Genomic DNA, 21445 nt, shown 5'->3' on the forward strand with positions numbered 1-21445 from the left:
ACAATCAAAGTATAAAAGGCAGAAAATGATAGAGAGTTTCAGTCTTGACAAAATATTCCCTCAGGGAATAACTGCAATATAATAACATGTAGTTCGTGATTCCCGTACACGATAATACTTAGTTATTTTAATACTACAGCGAGCAACACCTTCGTATTTTGACACTTTGCGTTATGCACACTTCGCTCTTTACGGCTCTACGCTTTTTTCAAACTAATGTGTGACAAAAGGGGACAATTTTTTTAGACTACGATACGATTCGTCGAGAGGCTAAAGCCAGCCCAAAGACAATGTTTGAGTTCACGACTTCACGTCCGCTTGGCGTAACAGTTGCGTAACAATTAGCGTTACATGGGGGGTACCACTATCTATGTACAGGAGGGACACTCACAGCGGAAAGAAATGGTTGGTACTTAGCGAGAAAGTATTTTCACATAGAAACCTCTTCGCAATCAGGTTCTTTCGACTCAGGTTCTTATATCCATTACTTTCATAAATCGGTTGCTTCGTAGACTCAAATTTATCTTCTCATTTGATTCCCCTATGAACGCATGCGCAGTTAGCTAGCGCTGGGCTATTTTCGCGGGGTATTTACCCCGCCTCCACACTGCCACGCCAGCCTCATCCTTATCAATGTTACTATTAAATGCATTTTGTCTGAAAATGTTGGACATCAGAATTTTCTGGAAAGCACAGAAGACGGAAGACTTACTGAAGATATCCTATTAAGTGTAAAACCCTACAATCATATAGTGCACATGTGTCAAATTTTCCTACGTGGGGCCAACCTGAAGAATAAAAAATGCGTTGCGATTTTTTTAAGTCTGACTGAACTTTAAATGGCCATTGCTTCACGTACTTTGGTTGCTATTAGGAAAATAGGATTAGGAAATGTTGTAACAAAAAACACGAAACTTTACTGTCATCACACAGCTTAACGTCCATTTGAATGCTCTGAAGTTTCCAGCGCTAATGCTAGTTTTGACAGCCCTGGTATAAATCAAAGAAACATAACCCTAAATAGATCTGGTGCAACAATTTATTTTCCTTTTAAGTGGTGCTGAAGGGCTATAGTTGAGTCGGACTCTCAACATTTGACATCGTGGTGTTGGTCCTGGTTTGTGTCTGAACTACCTGAGAAAGATATCTCAAACGTGGTGGTCCAGTGTAGGTAGCATTCTACTATAAGCTGTCGTGGTTTGTGTCTGAACTACCTGAGAAAGATATCTCAAACGTGGTGGTCCAGTGTAGGTAGTATTCTACAATAAGCTGTCCAGCGTGCTATCTCGAGAAGGCAACAGGTTGTAGTTATCTGTTATTGACATACAGACTGGAGAATAAAGGCTAGTTTCCACTCAGGAAAATTCTCCTTTGGATGGGACAGGACAGGAAAGTTTCCTTTGAATAAACGCCGCCTGAGAACTCACCGACAAAGGAAATTTTCCTGTCCGTTCCGATCCAAACTGGAGATTTTTCCTGAGTGGAAATTAGCCTTAAGTATCATTTTGTAGCAAGTCGCTGTCGTTGTTTACTGGTTTTAGTGGTTTGTGTACTATTATAAAACGTGAAAAAGCTTACATTAATTACAATATATCTGGACACAGTATGGGATCCGAATCATATGATTTCAATATCTCTCGTTTACTATGATGCGCCCGGCACGATATCAAGGTTATTCAAACGACCCTCCCTTCCTCTTACTGTGACCAGATTGAAGGCATAAATCGTTGTTTGTGTAAAAAGACTGATTGAAAATATTGATTGAAAATCTGCATGTGGTAGTAATTCAGTACCACAATGCGCCTTGAATGTAGATATTATCAGTGCCGAATTAGGTAATAAGCAATCAGTCTATAGACATTAGATAAACAATTACTACACCATACGCAAATAACCGTATCACCAAGCTTTTTTTCTCCGGCAAATGTTGTGAACCATTTTTTTTTATCTGAGTTTGAACCGTCACTAATCATTTTATTATCGCTCCGCATTGATGGAAATACTCGAGCACTTGTAACGAAAATAACAATAGAGTATGTTACCATGGAACTGTTTTCTTCATCAATCCATAGCAAAGATTTTGCGTGTCGTCGGTGTCGGGTCGTCGTTATTGTCCCATTCTACAATTCATTACTTTGAATATTACGTGACAACTATTTTGAGCATGATGCGTTAATTAAAAAAATTGGACCGATCTGCAGTTATTAAGTTATTTTAAACATCGTCTTCAATTCTTATCACTTTCGAAGGCAATATTGCGCAACACGATAAGAACGCGTCGTATGCAAATTTGATGAACGGTGATATTGCGACGCGAAGGAGGAGTCTGGCGCGAGTTCACTTTCAATAAAATAAAGAAAAATTTCAAAGATTAAAAAAATTTAAGTTTAAAACGATTTACAGGTACTTTAATGAAAATAATTTTAGTTTCTTTTCAAGTACTTGTTATCGTTGATAACCTGCAGATAGACAATGTCGATAATTGTTATTTTTCTTATTTTATTTCAGTGGAAATTCATACCACATCAAGGTGTTAATGGACGTATTGTGCATATGGACGAGGTATTTATATCATTTGTTTTTATACAACGCTAGATAACACGTCTTCCGTACTTAGGTGTCTATTATTAGTAGTACTACGTGTTTATTATTAGTTCAACGTGTATTTTGTGAATTCTTAAGATTATAAACCTTTAGGAACTATTAAATGTGGATGAAATTAATGTATGTTTATAATAAATGTAAGCTATAGCTCATAAAAAATATGTCACGTACGCGTGGCAAAAAATGGTTGTTAGAAGTAAAGGTTTCAAGAAGAAAAGCAGGATGCGATGTAATTGTAAATATGTTTACATGTTATTGAAGAAATCACATGGGCCAATGATATTTCATGATGATAATTGATAAAAATATCCTGCTCTTGTGGTTCCTTCAGTAATAACTGTCTATCAAATTCTGATGTGGGGTCATTGACTCTGAGACTCACTTGTGTAGTTGTGTGCATGTCAGTGTCAAGCTTTTATCAGACACAGTCAGAATGGTATTCATCCTTGACAAAGTTAATCCACAATGACGTCGTAGTATAAAGTTCCATTCCAAAGCAACAGTGTTTTATTCCAAGATCGTTCTTTTATAGATGGATGGCGACATACTGAACAAAATAACCAGGGATGATTTCATACATGGAAAGTTTCCCCAGGACTTTATGTGGGGTGTGGCGACAGCAGCGTATCAGATAGAGGGTGCGTGGAACAAGGGAGGAAAGGGAGAGAGCATATGGGATCATTATTGTCATCAAAAAGAAAGTCCCATATTTAACAAAGATACTGGTGATGTTGCATGTGATAGTTACAATCATTATGAAAGAGATGTTGAGATGTTAAGACAGCTGGGTGTTGGTTTCTACAGATTCTCAATCTCCTGGTCCAGGATCCTTCCTGATGGTACATTGCATCATGTAAATGAGAAAGGTATTGCGTAAGCACTTGTTTCATTGGTCTGTTGTGGCGTATTTTGAACACTGCTAAGCTCAACCAAAGAGAAAGCAAAGTCTTTCCAAATCTTTTGAAAACAACCATTCATTTTGTAGTTTAAATCTCAGATGCTCTGCTAAATGAGCCTTGAAGTAAGATCAATTCAAATATACACAGCATGTACAACTTCTTTAACAATCTCATAGCTCAATTGGTGGGGAATAGATACAGTCTGTATGTGAAGGGGTGAAAGCTAGGTTGCATGTCCCTCTATATACATGCGATTTGTGCAAGTGGCAAAATAGTTTCTATCTTCTGTGGAGAATCTATACTGGTCATCTGGATTCCTCCAATGGCAAAGCTTAATGACCATAATCATAGGCTGAATAGCCTGGTTTGCTACAAAATCATATTTAGTGGGCGTTATTATGACATATGCCATTAAATATTACACAGGTATTGAGTACTATAACAACCTGATCAATGAGCTTATTAAGAATAGTATCCAACCAATGGTTACTCTATACCATTGGGATCTACCACAAGCTCTTCAAACAAAATATGGCGGTTGGCTTAGCGAAAAGATACAAGATTTATTCACTGATTATGCAAGGTGAGTGTCCGGACCAGTATGAACAAATGAAGTTGCTTGCAATCATAGGTGAAACCCCAATGCAAAGTAAATATATGATAAAAAATATGATTACAAACTGCAGTGATATGAATGGTGATTATCAACTCTCAATTGTTTTTACACAAAAAAGGTGTCTTTGCAGTATTTTGTGCCCTTCTGCAAAGAGTTTTGGAAATTACTTTACAGCTCACAGGGGATCGAAGCATGATGCAATGCCATAGCAAGACTGCCAGGGGGTTGTATATTTATGTATTCATGTTTCCACATCGTAGGAAGAACAGCATACATAGGGGATACGCGGCATGGTCATTGATGGATAATTTTGAGTGGGACGATGGATATAGGTTAAGATTTGGATTTCGAGCATAAGACGAATACATGAATAGACTCCTCCCCCCTTGGAATAGAAACCCCTCCTTCGGAATAGACACCCCCTCGACTCAAAAAGAGTAAGTTTATCATCATCGTTTAAGGTTGTGTTTTGAGAGATTTGGCGACCGCGTGAGGTACTGGATAACACTGAACGAGCCGTGGGAAGTCGCTATTCCTGGGTACTGCCGTGGACAGACCGCGCCTGGTCACAAAGATCTTGGAAATGGTGCTTATATTTCTGCGAAAAACCTCATCTTATCTCACGCCAAAGCCTGGCATACGTACAACAAGGAGTTTCGCACAAAACAGCGAGGGCAAATATCAATAACGCTCGATTCGAGCTGGCCCGAGCCTTACACGAGCTCCGAAGAGGACAAAAAAGCTGCGGAGAGATTTTTAGCCTTCCATCTGGACCTGTTTGCGCACCCAATTTTTGTGGATGGTGATTTCTCGCCCATTTTAAAAGAACAAGTTGGTTCGCACTCAAAAGCTGCCGGGAATAAACCCAGACTACCAGCTATGACTAAAATGGAAAGAGAACTTATTAAAGGCAGTTATGATTTCTTCGGCCTGAACTTTTACAGATGTCAGTTGGTGAAACACAAGTCTTTCTTAAATGGTTCAAAAACTCCGCAGAGTTTTGACACTGACCGCGATAGTGTTGAGGTGATGGATCCCTCGTGGCCTGGGACCGATGCGTCCTGGTTGAGGATGACGTCGTTTGGGATGCGCAGGATATTAAAGTACATTAAGGAACATTACAGGAACCCTAGGATCATTATCACGGAAAACGGTTGTACCCAGGCCGGCGAGCATGACGCCGACGGAGAGAGGGCTCTGGAGGATTACTTCAGAGTAGACTGGTATCGACGATACTTGAACGAGGTTTGTTCACTATAGTACTTCATGTATTGGCAAATGTATGAGTCTGTTCACTGGTTGGCCAATCCTTGCTCAGTCGAGAGAACGCTTTTATTTTGCGTAGGTACTAAAGGCAATAAAGTTGGACAGAGTGGACGTTAGGGGATACGCGGCATGGTCATTGATGGATAATTTTGAGTGGGATGATGGATATAGGTTAAGATTTGGACTGTACAGAGTAGATTTTACAAGTCCTCAGAAAACACGGACGCCAAAACTCTCTGCTTATTATTATAAGAAAATCATTCACGACAACGGATTTATACTTGAGGATTTTTGATTGAAATGCTCGCGACGTCTTTCAATGCTACAGGAAATGTTTGAAGTTCTCAGACACGTTTTTTAAGTAGAACTGTTCAAAAAATGAGTGGATTTTATCACTGAAATAGACACGACCTCGAAATGGTCGTTTTAATCGAGAGAATATCCGCCAAAAACGGTGAATAAATATTGCGATCTTGTCGATCATTCTCAAAGTAATTTTCTAAGAGTTCAGAAAATAATACAACAATTCAAATTAACTCAGGCATTTAAACTCGCGTTGATGCTGTTTTGATGAAATGCTTAAACTGAATATCTCTAATATGCGAACGAGAGGTTATTGGCGCAATAAACTTTATTTGTTTTATTGTGTTTATATTCTTGAGTACTCATGTGTTTGTACGTCATTTGCATGAGCCGTTAGTTGCGAATTAATTATTTTTCACAAAGAACAGCGCGTATTTCAGATGCAACTAAAAGCGAGGTGTCAAATGCAGGAAAATGGTGTGGAGAAGCCTATTCATTGTTTAACACCATATATATATAACACATTTAAATGAAGGTAAGGCTATAAGCGTATATTACTATATATCACCTCGATAATGACAATATGTTATTTTAGTTTTACTTTAAATTATATATAGTTGCCTGTAGATTCCTTTTTATATACATAAGATAATACAATATATACCTTAAAATTATATATTATCGTATTGGTTCTGGCAAATTTGATTCTCCAAGGGGCTGGCCCTAAAATGCCCACAAATTAAGCGTTAAGTTGAATTGTCATCTGAATTTTTCTTTTTAGTCAGTTGTTACGCCACAACGCAGTATTTTTTGTATGAATAATTAACGTTGCATGTTTCAACATATATTTTGTCAAAAATGTTATATATACGAGTATTTCATGCTATGTTTGCGCGCTGTTTGGCCGGGGACAGCTGAAAATAGAAGACAATGCACTAATGTTAATAGACGAAGAACACTAAAGAGAAAACGCGCGCTTTTGTGAGCTCGAGTCATCAATTTGAGTTTCATATTCATATTGAGGTGAAAAATAAGTCGTGTTTGTTCAGCAGGCAGTTATAATTGTTTGATCAGCTTTTATTAAAAGGACGTTTCCCAAAGCAAGAGAAAGTTTAGTTTCAAAACGCGTTCAATTCAGCCATGAAAACTTCGTGTCTGCTCAAATCTATAATTAGATGCTTTACATTTTGCCCAGCGTCACTTGGAGACCGCTTTTAAAACTGCAAATTCGAAACATATGGAGGAAATTTTGATAGGAATTACATGAAAAATATAATCTAAAGTGATAAACGCGAGATTCTGGCGATAAACCCCCCGGTGCCATGGAGTATAGGTTCTATTATGATATGTTTCGCATAAAAATCAACAGCCACGAGCTTTTAAGCTGATTAATTCCGTCAACTTGTTATTAGATCAAAACTGCATGTTGCCATCAAACAGTCAAAACACGCGTATGGAATATAAAAGATATTTTGGAAGATATTTTGATATATAATTATAAAAGATATATAAAAGACCTCCTGAAAGATATTTTGACTTGCAGAAGCCGATGTAACTATCAACTAACAAATATATAGTGTTTTTGGGGGAGCATATGTGAAACATGCATTCATATATATAGCTATATATATTATACTTTTCCTGAATTGGATGAGAAAATTATATTCATTTTATTTGTGAGGCTTATGTTTGTGTATATTTATCTGGTTCAGTGGGATTAATCGTTGGATGCTAATGCATGTCATACAACAATTTTCAACATGCAGTTTTTTCAAAATCTATGTTATGATGCATAGTAAGTTCCTGTAATCCAATCATAGCCTTGGCTTGTTTGATAAAAAAATATCAAGTCTAATTTCTTATTCATATTTTTGCGCACCTTTTCCCTTTAATGCAATGTTATTATTTCTTAATTATTCCTGTACACTCCATCCACGGCAACCAGAATCATTCGTTTAACTTTTTGGGCAGGTATTTACTTTTAATATTTGCAGTCGTCTCCTTTGTTAATTCGTCGCGAGCGCTTTTCACGATGGAAAAACGAAGAAAATATAAATTGATGAGAAAATGAATTTTTCTCAAAGCAGGTAAAATTAAAGCAAGCTTCACGAAAAATAATAACGATTCTGCGTTTAATGGCAATAAATATTTAATGAAGACCTATTTGTATCCTGCGTGCATGTACGACGCGATGACAAAATTAACAGTTATATATATAACGGTATATCGCAGCGAAATATCATAAATTGTATTGGCACAATGTAAACCATTTGTGAAAGAAACTTCGAACAATTTAAGTTCGACAAGAAAAAGGGAGGCGTTTGAGCGTTTTAATGGTACGAAAACCGAGTGTTTTAATATCCGATATATTAGTTTAGTGTTAAAGTAATAACTGAACACATATTCCGATATGATTAATTCCCCGCTTTGTTAGATCTGCGTGGACATCAATACCGCATCTTGTCTTTTTGATTTATTATAGCTATGATTGATAGAACGATTATAGCATGTCGGCCTTTTGTGTAGCTACGCTTAGTCTTTTTTATAGCTTCATTAAAAAGAACCTTAATTGTCCTTGCTCTTTCTAAACTGCATGATATACATCTCAGTACATTTTAAGATGCATCATGCGCCATACGTTGTCTTTTTTGTAAATATAGGATCTTGCATGCGAAGTGAGAATTTTATGAAATATTTTCTACTTAACTGCCCAACTTCATTTACGGCAACCAAGGTTGATTTAGTACAAGTTGTCAAACGCTTTTAGGGCGAATATAAGAGCATCTTTTGAATGTGTTTTGAAGCAGGGATAATATTCAGATAATTTGTTTCACATATAGAATTCCTGTTGCATCGTGATTAAAAGGAATTGACGAAAAGGAAGAAGTGTTTCAGCGAACTGCAACGAAGTGAATTTGATGTTTATTGATTGCAAAAAAGTAACTTTATATGAAAATGGCAGTGTTGTGATATAATATTTTGATAAACATCGTCAACCAGCGTCGCTTTTGGAAATCGATTAAAAATCGTAGTCGATATATACCAATGTTTTGAAGGCTTCGAGTTTTGGCTTCTTTCAAGAGGAACTTAATAATTATCTTCTGTCGCTTCTGAGGTTAACAGTGTAGCGATCTACAAAGATTTTCATAGACAAATTCAATTCACAACAGTTGGTTGGTAGTCATTACAATAATTTTCATGGAAACGACGAAATACACCCTGCTGACTCCCAAAGAGAGAGCTCGTCTTGTTCTCAATTCAGCGTTCGCCAACAATGTTGAGAAATACGTGAATGCCTGCAACAAGACCCGTGAGACGCCTTCAGACGTGGATGAAACTTTAACAGACGCTCAAGACTCGAACAGTCCGTTGCAAAGCGATGTTCTGAGCGGAGCAGCATCGTCAACCGAAGAGGCGAGTCTTCAATGGTATCCATCAGATTTCTACGTCTCCATGTTGAATTATTCGCTGGGATTTGGAACTGTTCTTGGCTTCCCAAGATTATGTTATAAACACGGAGGAGGTTAGAAAATATGGATTATTGCATTGCATATAGTAACCTTCCCTCTATTGTAGGAGGGGTCAGTAGCGAGGGTAGGGGCGGGGGCATCTATGATAGATTACGATGTGCATGCATGGATTACAACACCTCCAGGTTTGGTTCAGTTCCTACTGTGATTTTGGTGAAATTTTGTTGGGGAAATCCTTCAGATGGAAAGAGATATTTACCTAGTTGTAGCTAAGATCCTAGGAGGGGGCCCGTGCACCTGCTGACCCCCAGTTGAGGCGCACGTCTGAGTCAGACTCTTGAAATAATTCTGCCTGCAGTAAAACAAACCTAATTAGCATTTTCTGCCAAAATAACAAATTTTCAGCGCAGCAATGACGTTAACTGTCCACCAGTCATGAGCAAACATCGTCATCAAATGACGTTGGCGAATTTGACAAACGTGCTTCAACCGAGTTCCCTTCCCCCAGCCAAGATGACGCAGCCTAAATATTCTTTAATTCGTTTTGAAATAGACATTATTGAATAGAAATAAGTTATTAGTTCATTCTGACTTAATGCAGACGCCATATTGTTAATTGGTTTTCGCAAGACGTCGGCAGCAGGTGGCAACTAAGAATCGAGGTCATTAAATGTTATTGAATGGAGATGTCACTATATTGAAGTGATCCCAGCATTTATGAAGTGCAGTCATATAATACAGCGCAGACACAACTTGAGAAACGTCTAAATCGCTGGCTGCTGAAAGCCTGAATCAATATTCATTAACAATTCGGCAAGAATTTCCTATATCTTTGTAATTGTTTTGAACCCCCCCCCCCTGTCCGTCATGATGCATGCGATGCATAAAGAAACACTTACCCAGCTGTTGTATGTTAATCAGTTGTATGTCAAGTCAATCAATCTTAGTCAAAAGAACATAATGCTGTCATTCATTTCTCATTTATTTTACAGGAATATTTATCATACCATACTTGATCATGTTATTTCTGGAGGGCATACCCCTGGTGTGCGTGGAAATAGCCATCGGTCAGCATTTCCAAGAAAAGTTTTTATTACGTACTTGGAAACACGTTCATCCCAGCACGATTGGCTTAGGATTTAGCGCTGTGTTCATATCATTTCTCACCATCGTGTACTTCAATATCATCGTTGGTTGGTGCGCCTCGTACTTCGTGTATTCCCTACAGCGGTGTCTACCATGGACGTCATGCCCAGACGGTGTCGATGCATGCACAAATAGCACCAGTCCATCTGAATATTATTGGTACAAGACAAAACTTGGTGTAGCTGAGGATATAAATTCTGTTCAAGGTACAACAACACTAACGATAGTAGAAAACTCTGGATAGCTCTATCAGTTCCGACAGTTCTAAACTGTTCTTCCTAGAGGTCCAGTAAGGATCATTTCTTCTTATTCATCCAGTGTTACTACAGAAAACCTAAACTAAACTAACTTTATTTATATTGGATAACTCTATCAGTTCTAAACTGTTCTTCCTAGAGGTCCAGTAAGGATTATCTCTTATTGATCCAGTGTTACTACAGGAGGAAACCTAAACTAAACTAACTTTATTTATACTGGATAGTTCTATCAGTTCTAAACTATTCTTCCTAGAGGTCCAGTAAGGATCATCTCTTGTATTAAAAGAAGAAAAGGGAAAATGGAGAAAAAACTAAGGATTCTTGTTTTCCGTTTCAGACGTGAATTGGGATCTTTATCTTTATGTGTTTATTTCATGGGTTCTTGTTTTATTGTACAACATAAAGGGAGTTAAAAGTGCAGTTAAAGTAAGTTAATTAATTTATAATAAACATCTCCGTTATCTTGGCAAATATCCGAGCCCCTCGTCATCTTCAGTTGTCAAACATTTGCTCTTCTCTCCAAAATTGTTTCCCTCATTTTGTTCAATAATTTTTATCACTCCAGCCTGGCTATATCATCCTCATCACTGCCGTTGTTCTGTATGTTGCATTGTTTCTCCTTGTTGTGCATCTAGAAGACTGGGCTCGAGGCTTGGCAATCTTGGTTGATTTCAAGATGGATCAGGTAAATAACGAAGGAAGCATTAAACTTACCACGGTTGAAATCTATCCTAATATATATTTTTTCTCGCAGATCAACAAACTGTTGAACATTGAAATTTGGCGTGACGCTGCAACCCAAGTATTTTTCAGTCTTGGTATAGGCTATGGAACAATATTTATTTATTCCAGTTACAACAAGGCTAGCTTTAAATGTAAAACGGCAGCACTCTGCTATGGTCTCGTCGACACTACCGTCGGTATCTGCTCGTGCATCATTGTGTTTTCACTGCAAGGTTTTCAAGCTCATATCAAACATGCCGAATGCTTGGAAAAAATGAGGAGTTTGAACGGATCTTTAGTTGAGGGCGGCGACGGTGGTCAACTGTCATGTAATGCTTCGTTTCTTTCTCAACCGGTATGTTACCTTTCAATGGATGAATGGAATCTTCTTCTTCATTCACATGATTTTTCCTTCTTCTTCATTCTCATAATTCTTTCTTATCTCTTATACTCAGATTCCAGATGCATTTTCACTGGCGTTTATCAGCTGGAGTGAAAGTTTCACTCACATCGCGTATCCTCCGCTCTGGTCTTCGCTAAGTTACTTTTTACTTTTTCTCTCTGGATTCGGAAGCATGTCTGGGATGGTCTTCGTCGTTGTGCTGTTTGTGAGAGAAATAACCTCGATGAAACACGAGTATGCCACAGGTGAGTTTGACACCATTTGCATTTCATGCTCAGCTTCAACTACACGCGCTATCACCGGATCTCGTCTCTCATTTGTCAGTGATATCGTATAGAATGGAACTTGCGTCATTTGCTAAATCATGCGATATAGCTAATTGAGGTAAACTAGAAGCACCTTCGCATATTACTAAGATGAATTATTATCAGATGATTGCATCAGTCCAACCTGATTCACGTGAGATCTAGATGATACATGCTGCTGCAAAACATCAACATTGGTACTATTCGGTTTTCTCACGACTAACCATTTTCTATTTTCTCAAGGTCTGGTATGTTTCGTGTCGTGCATAATTGGTCTGGTATTTGTGACGGATAGTGGACTATATTTAGTGAACCTGTTTCACGGCTACTCTTCATGTTCAATACAATGGATCGCGCTGCTTGAAATTCTGTCAGTTATCTGTTTTTTTGGCAGAAAAAAGTAAGTGGATGTAAAGTAATCTTTTTAAGATGTGGCCGATTAACGACACCGCAGAAATTACTAAGACTTTAAAACCGCAATTCTCAATAGTTAGGCTTCCAAACTTCACTACCAACAACAACACCAAACTTCATAAGCACTTCTGCGGTGTTTGGTCGATTGATCTCTAGACTTACTTCTGTAGTAAGACTGCATGGTTCAACAAGACTTGACCCGTATGCATGTATGTATATAAATTACGAAATCATTTTTTAATTTTAGTTTTTGTACAATGGTTGAAGAAATGACTGGGGAAAGGCTTCACTTTGCTTGGTCTGTTTGTTGGTTTATTATTTCTCCAGCAATATTGATAACTTTGATTGTTTTGAGTTTGTACGATATGTCCACCACGGAAGGATATCTTTACAGTACTTGGCGACCTTTTACCGTAAGTAATAAATAAGAAATGATTTTTACTGGACCTCTAGGAAGAACAGTTTAGAACTGATAGAGCTATCCAGTATAAATAAAGTTAGTTTAGTTTAGGTTTCCTCCTGTAGTAGCACTGGATCAATAGGAGATGATCCTTTAGTTACTGGACCTTTAGGAAGAACAGTTTGGAACTGATAGAGCTATCCAGTATAAATAAAGTTAGTTTAGTTCAGGTTTCCTCCTGTAGTAACACTGGATCAATAAGAGATGATCCTTACTGGACCTCTAGGAAGAACAGTTTAGAACTGATAGAGTTATCCAGTATAAATAAAGTTAGTTTAGTTTAGGTTTCCTCCTGTAGTAACACTGGATCAATAAAAAATGATCCTTACTGGACCTCTAGGAAGAAAAGTTTAGAACTGATAGAGCTATCCAGTATAAATAAAGTTAGTTTAGTTTAGGTTTCGTCCTGTAGTAAAACTGGATGATCCTTACTGGACCTCTGGTATAAGAACTCTCTTTAGCTTTCACACCGGGTATGAACTCAATTTCATTTTTTCTCCAGGGTATGCAGGATATTCTGTATCCTTCATGGTGCTATGGTGTGATCGCTCTATTCTGCGTTGTTCCTCTCGTTTTAATATTTGCTGTGTTTATCGTATACTCGGTAAAATCACGTCACGTACTCTTCGAGATGTGTCATAATTTCTGGAAGCGCTTGTGGTACTGGTGTCGCAAACAAGAGGAATACGAACTTCAGGACTTTGCGGAAGTTCAGCAATGTTATCAAGGTGGTGGACAGATCCTCCTAGACCGTATTGACGCTAACTTTCCAGAGTTACTTTCGTTTGATAACATCGAGACGCCTGTGGTTAACGGTCATGCTAATGGTGATTTTCCAGGTATGCCGAATAATAACATTGAGGAAGGTACGAAAACGCCTGCACTAACTCGGCGTTTGAGTATTTGAACGACATTAGAGACGAATTGAAGTTAATGAGTTCACGGCAACCAGGTATATAATCCATCGTAATTATCGCTACTCCGGTTTTAATAAATTAAAGTAATCACCACACAAAGATTAACTTTCACGACCCAACGTTTGACACTCCGGTCTATGTCTAACATCAGATCACTCCTGATGAGGACACGAGACCGGAGTGTCGAAACGTTGGGTCGAGTGAAAGTTAATCTTTGTGTGGTGATTACTTTAATTTATTAAAACCGGAGTAGCGATAATTACGATGGACATTAGAGACCTTAAGATTGACATCGGTTTAACGGCAAACCTCTAGCCGGAAGACGCAAACTTTAAATTAAAACATTTGAAAGTAAATTTCGACAGCTTAGTTCGCATTTGATGCTTCGATTTTAATGGTCGAGATTTCCCCACACTGAGACAGTTAATTGTTAAATGAGAAATACGAATTTTAGTTTGTTGTTTTCGTAAGCGGTCGCCGTTAACCTCAAAGTGTCTATCAGTCTTTTACTAAATCTGGGGAGGATTTAACGCGGGTGATACATTCATCTCACAAGAATACAGTTTTAGAATTTTTGTATTGCATGTGTTTCACGTTCATCTTGATAACTGGCTGTTTGGACAGACCTGCAAATAAAAAAATGCTTTGAAATTAGCTAAATACTTGACGTTTAAGTTTTTGTATCAATGTTCAAAATTTTTCTGCATTGTGCACTTCAAATGTGCAATTATCTTTAATAGTTTTTTTCTATTTCTCGTACACCATGTGCTGTTCCATAAATCAACAAAACTTAACATTTTGGTCAATTTTGACGACTTTTTCGACTGTTCAAAAACTGTCTTAGAATGCTAAAAATGGCTTCCTAAGACTAATATCTTTCATTTTAGAGCATATTTGGTTGGTTTTTGAAACATTGAAAAATTGGTCAAAATTGACCAAAATGGTAAGGCTTACCCGTTACCATTTTGGTCAATTTTGACGACTTTTTCAACTGTTCAAAAAGTGTCTTAAAATGCTAAAAATGGCTTCGTAAGGCTAACATCTTTCATTTATAGAGCATATTTGGTTGTTTTTTAGAACATTGAAAAATTGGTCAAAATTGACCAAAATGGTAAGGCTACCCCTTACCATTTTGGTCAATTTTGACGACTTTTACAACTGTTAAAAAACTAACTTAAAATGCTAAAAATTGCTTTGTAAGACTAATATCTTTCATTTTAGAGCATATTTTGTTGGTTTTTGAAACATTGAAAAATTGGTTAAAATTGACCAAAATGGTAAGACTTACCCCTTACCATTTTGACCAATTTTGACGACTGTTTAAACTGTTCAAAAACTGTCTTAAAATGCTAAAAATAGCTTCCTAAGACTAATATCTTTCATTTTAGAGCATATTTAGTTGGTTTTTGAAACATTGAAAAATTGGTCAAAATTGACCAAAATGGTAAGACTTACCCCTTACCATTTTGGTCAATTTTGACCAATTTTTCAATGTTTCAAAAACCAACCAAATATGCTCTAAAATGAAAGATATTAGTCTTACAAAGCCATTTTTAGCATTTTAAGACAGTTATTGAACCGTCGAAAAAGTCGTCAAAATTGACCAAAATGGTAAGGGTAAGCCTTACCATTTTGGTCAATTTTGACCAATTTTTGAATGTTTAAAAAACTAACCAAATATGCTCTAAAATGAAAGATATTAGTCTTAGGAAGCCATTTTTAGCGTTTTAAGACACTTTTGGAACAGTTGAAAAAGTCGTCAAAATTGACCAAAATGGTAAGGGGTAAGCCTTACCATTATGGTCAATTTTGACGATTATTTCAATGTTCCAAAAACCAACCAATTATAATCTAAAATGAAAGATATTAGTCTTAGGAAGCCATTTTTAGCATTTTAAGACACTTCTTAAACAGTTGAAAAAGTCGTCAAAATTGACCAAAATGGTTACAATTTTGGTCAATTTTGAAGATTTTTTCAATGTTCCAGAAACCAACCAATTATAATCTAAAATGAAAGATATTAGTCTTAGGAAGCCATTTTTAGCATTTTAAGACACTTTTTGAACACTTGAAAAAGTCGTCAAAATTGACCAAAATGGTAAGGGGTAAGCCTTGGTCAATTTTGACGACTTTTTTCATGTTCTAAAAACCAACCAAATATGATCTAAACTGAAAGATATTTGTCTTAGGAAGCCATTTTTAGCATTTTAAGACACTTTTGGAACAGTTGAAAAAGTCGTCAAAATTGACCAAAATGGTAAGGGGTAGTAAGCCTTTCCATTTTGGTCAATTTTGACGACTTTTTCAATTGTTCAAAAAGTGTCTTAAAATGCTAAAAATGGCTTCCTAAGACTAATATCTTTCATTTTAGAGCATATTTGGTCGGTTTTTGGAACATTGAAAAAGTCGTCAAAATTGACCAAGGCTTACCCCTTACCATTTTGGTCAATCTTGACGACTTTTTGAACTTTTCAAAAACTGTCTTAAAATGCTAAAAATGGCTTCCTAAGACTAATATCTTTCATTTTATAGCATATTTGGTTGGTTTTTGGAACATTGAAAAAGTCGTCAAAATTGACCAAGGCTTACCCCTTACCATTTTGGTCAATCTTGACGACTTTTTGAACTTTTCAAAAACTGTCTTAAAATGCTAAAAATGGCTTCCTAAGACTAAAATCTTGTATTTTAGAGAATTTTGAGACACCTCCATTTTGGTCAATTTTGACGACTTTTTGAACTTTTCAAAAACTGTCTGAAAATGCTAAAAATGGCTTCCTATGACTAATATGTTTCATTTTAGATCATTTTTAGGCAGTTTTTAAAAAGTTGAAAAAGTGGTCAAAATTGACCGAAATGGTAAGGCTTACCCCTTACCATTTTGGTCAATTTTGACGACTTTTTCAATTGTTCAAAAAGTGTCTTAAAATGCTAAAAATGGTTTCCTAAGACTAATATCTTTTATTTTAGAGCATATTATGTTGGTTTTTGGAACATTGAAAAAGTCATCAAAATTGACCGAAATGGTAAGGCTTACCCCTTACCATTTTGGTCAATTTTGACGACTTTTTCAATTGTTCAAAAAGTGTCTTAAAATGCTAAAAATGGTTTCCTAAGACTAATATCTTTTACTTTAGAGCATATTATGTTGGTTTTTGGAACATTGAAAAAGTCGTTAAAATTGACCGAAATGGTAAGGCTTACCCCTTACCATTTTGGTCAATTTTGACGACTTTTTCAACTGTTCAAAAAGTGTCTTAAAATGCTAAAAATGGCTTCCTAAGACTAATATCTTTCATTTTATAGCATATTTGGTTGGTTTTTGGAACATTGAAAAAGTCGTCAAAATTGACCAAAGCTTACTCCTTACCATTTTGGTCAATCTTGACGACTTTTTGAACTTTTCAAAAACTGTCTTAAAATGCTAAAAATGGCTTCCTAAGACTAAAATCTTGTATTTTAGAGAATTTTGAGACACCTTTTGAAAAGTTGAAAAAGTCGTCAAAATTGATCAAAGTGGTAAGGCTTACCCCTTACCATTTTGGTCAATTTTGACGACTTTTTGAACTTTTCAAAAACTGTCTGAAAATGCTAAAAATGGCTTCCTATGACTAAAATCTTTCATTTTAGATGATTTTTAGGCAGTTTTTGAAAAGTCGAAAAAGTGGTCAAAATTGACTGAAATGGTAAGGGTTACGTAACCTTTACCATTGCGGTCAATTTTGACGACTTTTTGAACTTTTTAAAAACTGTCTTAAAAAGCTAAAAACGGCTTCTTAAGACTAAAATCTTTCTTTTTAGAGCATTTTGAGACACTTTTTGATAAATTGAAAAAGTCGTCAAAATTGACCGAAATGGTAAGGCTTACCCCTTACCATTTTGGTCAATTTTGACGACTTTTTGAACTTTTCAAAAACTGTCTTAAAATGCTAAAAATTGCTTCGTATGACTAATATGTTTCATTTTAGAGTATATTTGGTTGGTTTTTGGAATATCGAAAAAGTCGTCAAAATTGAGCAAATTGGTAAGGCTTACCCCTTACCATTTTGTTCAATTTTGACGACTTTTTCAACTGTTCAAAAACTGTTTTAAAATGCTAAAATTAGCTTCTTAAACTACTATCTTTCATTTTAGAGTATATTTGGTTGGTTTTTGGAACATTGAAAAAGTCGTCAATTTTGTCTTCAAGCATTAAAATGTATTATTTTATGGCAAGTATCAGCACAGGATGCGGTGGCGCAGTGGTTAAGGCTACCGCCCTACCAAGTTGTGAGCGTAGGTTCGAATCCTGCAAGGGAGAGGTGCAATTTTTCGCCCCTAAAAATTGCTATTTAATTTAAAATTCTGCGAATAGGATTTAAGTCGAATAAAGCACAAGAGCTGTTGATGAATGATGCTGTGGCCTAGTGGTTAAGGCTACGGCCTACCAGGTTGTAAGCCTAGGTTCAAATCCTGCATGGGAAAGGTGCGATTTTTCCCACCGAAATTATTCTTTAATTTAAACTTCATCGAAAAGGATTAGGTCAAATAAAGAACAATAGCTTTCGACAAATGACGCGGTGGTCTTGTGGTTAAGACCCTGGTCTTTCAATCTCAGGACAAGGGTTCAAGTCCTGGCAATGCAAAAAAATTAGCCTGGAAAATTTCGGTATGATTTGTAAGCTTGAAAAAGTTAAGACTCTCAGCTTTCATAAAGGCTGTAAATTTGAAAGAATTTGGAAGTAAAAAAAAATTGAGAAACATTTGAACAATTTTCGCTTCATAAAAGTACGTGAAAATTGACAAAAAAACGCAAGTCAAAAAAAAATTAAAAACATGTGGCTTCTAAAAACACTGAAAATTAAAAAATGTCCGACTAAAACTTTAAAAAAAGTTTAAAAATTTCCCGCCTTTAATGCTAATGTTTACTTACCTCAATAATTTTTTTTCACGAAAATTTGACAGGGTGATTTTCACGAGACTGAAAAAATTTACATTTTTTCACTTTTTTGAAATTCTCTTAGATATTTTTTTTATCAAGAAGTATTATGTCTTGGGCTACCTGTGTCAAGCCAGACACAGGTAGCCCAAGACAGACACAGGTAGCCCAAGACATAATACTTCGTCTAAAAAGAAATTTTCGTCCTCAAAAAGATTTTTCACTTTTTTAAAATTCTCCGAAAATTTTTTTAGACGAAGTATTATGTCTTGGGCTACCTGTGTCTGTCTTGGGCTACCTGTGTCTGGCTTGACACAGGTAGCTCAAGACATAATACTTCTTGATAAAAAAATATCTAAGAGAATTTCAAAAAAGTGAAAAAATGTAAATTTTTTCAGTCTCGTGAAAATCACCCTGTCAAATTTTCGTGAAAAAAAATTATTGAGGTAAGTAAACATTAGCATTAAAGGCGGGAAATTTTTAAACTTTTTTTAAAGTTTTAGTCGGACATTTTTTAATTTTCAGTGTTTTTAGAAGCCACATGTTTTTAATTTTTTTTTGACTTGCGTTTTTTTGTCAATTTTCACGTACTTTTATGAAGCGAAAATTGTTCAAATGTTTCTCAATTTTTTTTTACTTCCAAATTCTTTCAAATTTACAGCCTTTATGAAAGCTGAGAGTCTTAACTTTTTCAAGCTTACAAATCATACCGAAATTTTCAAGGCTAATTTTTTTGCATTGCCAGGACTTGAACCCTTGTCCTGGGATTGAAAGACCAGGGTCTTAACCACTAGACCACCGCGTCATTTGTCGAAAGCTATTGTTCTTTATTTGACCTAATCCTTTTCGATGAAGTTTAAATTAAAGAATAATTTCGGTGGGAAAAATCGCACCTTTCCCATGCAGGATTTGAACCTAGGCTTACAACCTGGTAGGCCGTAGCCTTAACCACAAGGCCACAGCATCATTCATCAACAGCTCTTGTGCTTTATTCGACTTAAATCCTATTCGCAGAATTTTAAATTAAATAGCAATTTTTAGGGGCGAAAAATTGCACCTCTCCCTTGCAGGATTCGAACCTACGCTCACAACTTGGTAGGGCGGTAGCCTTAACCACTGCGCCACCGCATCCTGTGCTGATACTTGCCATAAAATAATACATTTTAATGCTTGAAGACAAAATTGACGACTTTTTCAATGTTCCAAAAACCAACCAAATATACTCTAAAATGAAAGATAGTAGTTTAAGAAGCTAATTTTAGCATTTTAAAACAGTTCTTGAACAGTTGAAAAAGTCGTCAAAATTGAACAAAATGGTAAGGGGTAAGCCTTACCAATTTGCTCAATTTTGACGACTTTTTCGATGTTCCAAAAACCAACCAAATATACTCTAAAATGAAAGATATTAGTCTTAGGAAGCCATTTTTAGCATTTTAAGACACTTTTTGAACAGTTGAAAAAGTCGCCAAAATTGACCAAAATGGTAAGGGGTAAGCCTTACCATTTCGGTCAATTTTGACCACTTTTTCAACTTTTTAAAAACTGCCTAAAAATGATCTAAAATGAAACATATTAGTCATAGGAAGCCATTTTTAGCATTTTAAGACAGTTTTTGAAAAGTTCAAAAAGTCGTCAAAATTGACCAAAAAGGTAAGGGGTAAGCCTTACCATTTCGGTCAATTTTAACGACTTTTTCAATGTTCAAAAACCAAAATATGCTCTAAAGAAAGATATTAGTCTTAGGAAGCCATTTTTAGCATTTTAAGACACTTTTTGAACAATTGAAAAGTCGTCAAAATTGACCAAAATGGTAAGGGGTAAGCCTTACCATTTGGTCAATTTTGACCACTTTTTCAACTTTTAAAAACTGCCTAAAATCATCTAAAATGAAAGATATTAGTCTTAGGAAGCCATTTTTAGCATTTTAAGACAGTTTTTGAAAAGTTCAAAAAGTCGTCAAAATTGACCAAAATGGTAAGGGGTAAGCCTTACCATTTCGGTCAATTTTAACGACTTTTTCAATGTTCCAAAAACCAACATAATATGCTCTAAAGTAAAAGATATTAGTCTTAGGAAACCATTTTTAGCATTTTAAGACACTTTTTGAACAAGAAAAAGTCGTCAAATTGACCAAAATGGTAAGGGGTAAGCCTTACCATTTCGGTCAATTTTGATGACTTTTCAATGTTCCAAAAACCAACATAATATGCTCTAAAATAAAAGATATTAGTCTTAGGAAACCATTTTTAGCATTTTAAGACACTTTTTGAACAATTGAAAAAGTCGTCAAAATTGACCAAAATGGTAAGGGGTAAGCCTTACCATTTCGGTCAATTTTAACGACTTTTTCAATGTTCCAAAAACCAACATAATATGCTCTAAAGTAAAAGATATTAGTCTTAGGAAACCATTTTTAGCATTTTAAGACACTTTTTGAACAATTGAAAAAGTCGTCAAAATTGACCAAAATGGTAAGGGGTAAGCCTTACCATTTCGGTCAATTTTGATGACTTTTTCAATGTTCCAAAAACCAACCAAATATGCTCTAAAATGAAAGATATTAGTCTTAGGAAACCATTTTTAGCATTTTAAGACACTTTTTGAACAGTTGAAAAAGTCGTCAAAATTGACCAAAATGGTAAGGGGTAAGCCTTACCATTTCGGTCAATTTTGATGACTTTTTCAATGTTCCAAAAACCAACATAATATGCTCTAAAATAAAAGATATTAGTATTAGGAAGCCATTT

General features: G+C 36.0%; 1 protein-coding gene across 6 annotated transcripts; it reads left to right on the top strand.

Annotated features, from left to right (window-relative positions):
* Positions 1–1976: 1976 nt before the first annotated feature.
* Positions 1977–14496, top strand: LOC114516884 (cytosolic beta-glucosidase-like). Of its 6 annotated transcripts, none has more exons than XM_028536486.1 (10): positions 3395–3470; positions 8529–9211; positions 10151–10510; positions 10899–10987; positions 11127–11246; positions 11316–11639; positions 11740–11932; positions 12236–12392; positions 12654–12819; positions 13369–14496. In XM_028536486.1, the coding sequence occupies exons 2-10, from the start codon at positions 8887–8889 to the stop codon at positions 13771–13773; spliced, it is 2139 nt and encodes a 712-aa protein (XP_028392287.1). In that variant the 5' UTR covers positions 3395–3470; positions 8529–8886; the 3' UTR covers positions 13774–14496. The 6 variants fall into 6 exon arrangements, with proteins under 6 accessions (XP_028392289.1, XP_028392287.1, XP_028392282.1 ...); XM_028536481.1 differs by lacking the exon at positions 3395–3470 and adding an exon at positions 5685–7775; XM_028536487.1 differs by lacking the exon at positions 3395–3470 and adding an exon at positions 5685–6223.
* Positions 14497–21445: the final 6949 nt, after the last annotated feature.

The sequence above is a fragment of the Dendronephthya gigantea genome, unplaced genomic scaffold (genome assembly GCF_004324835.1).
Source record: "Dendronephthya gigantea isolate DGI-Jeju-01 unplaced genomic scaffold, DenGig_1.0 000006F, whole genome shotgun sequence".
In the NCBI taxonomy this organism is placed as follows: Eukaryota; Metazoa; Cnidaria; class Anthozoa; order Malacalcyonacea; family Nephtheidae; genus Dendronephthya; species Dendronephthya gigantea.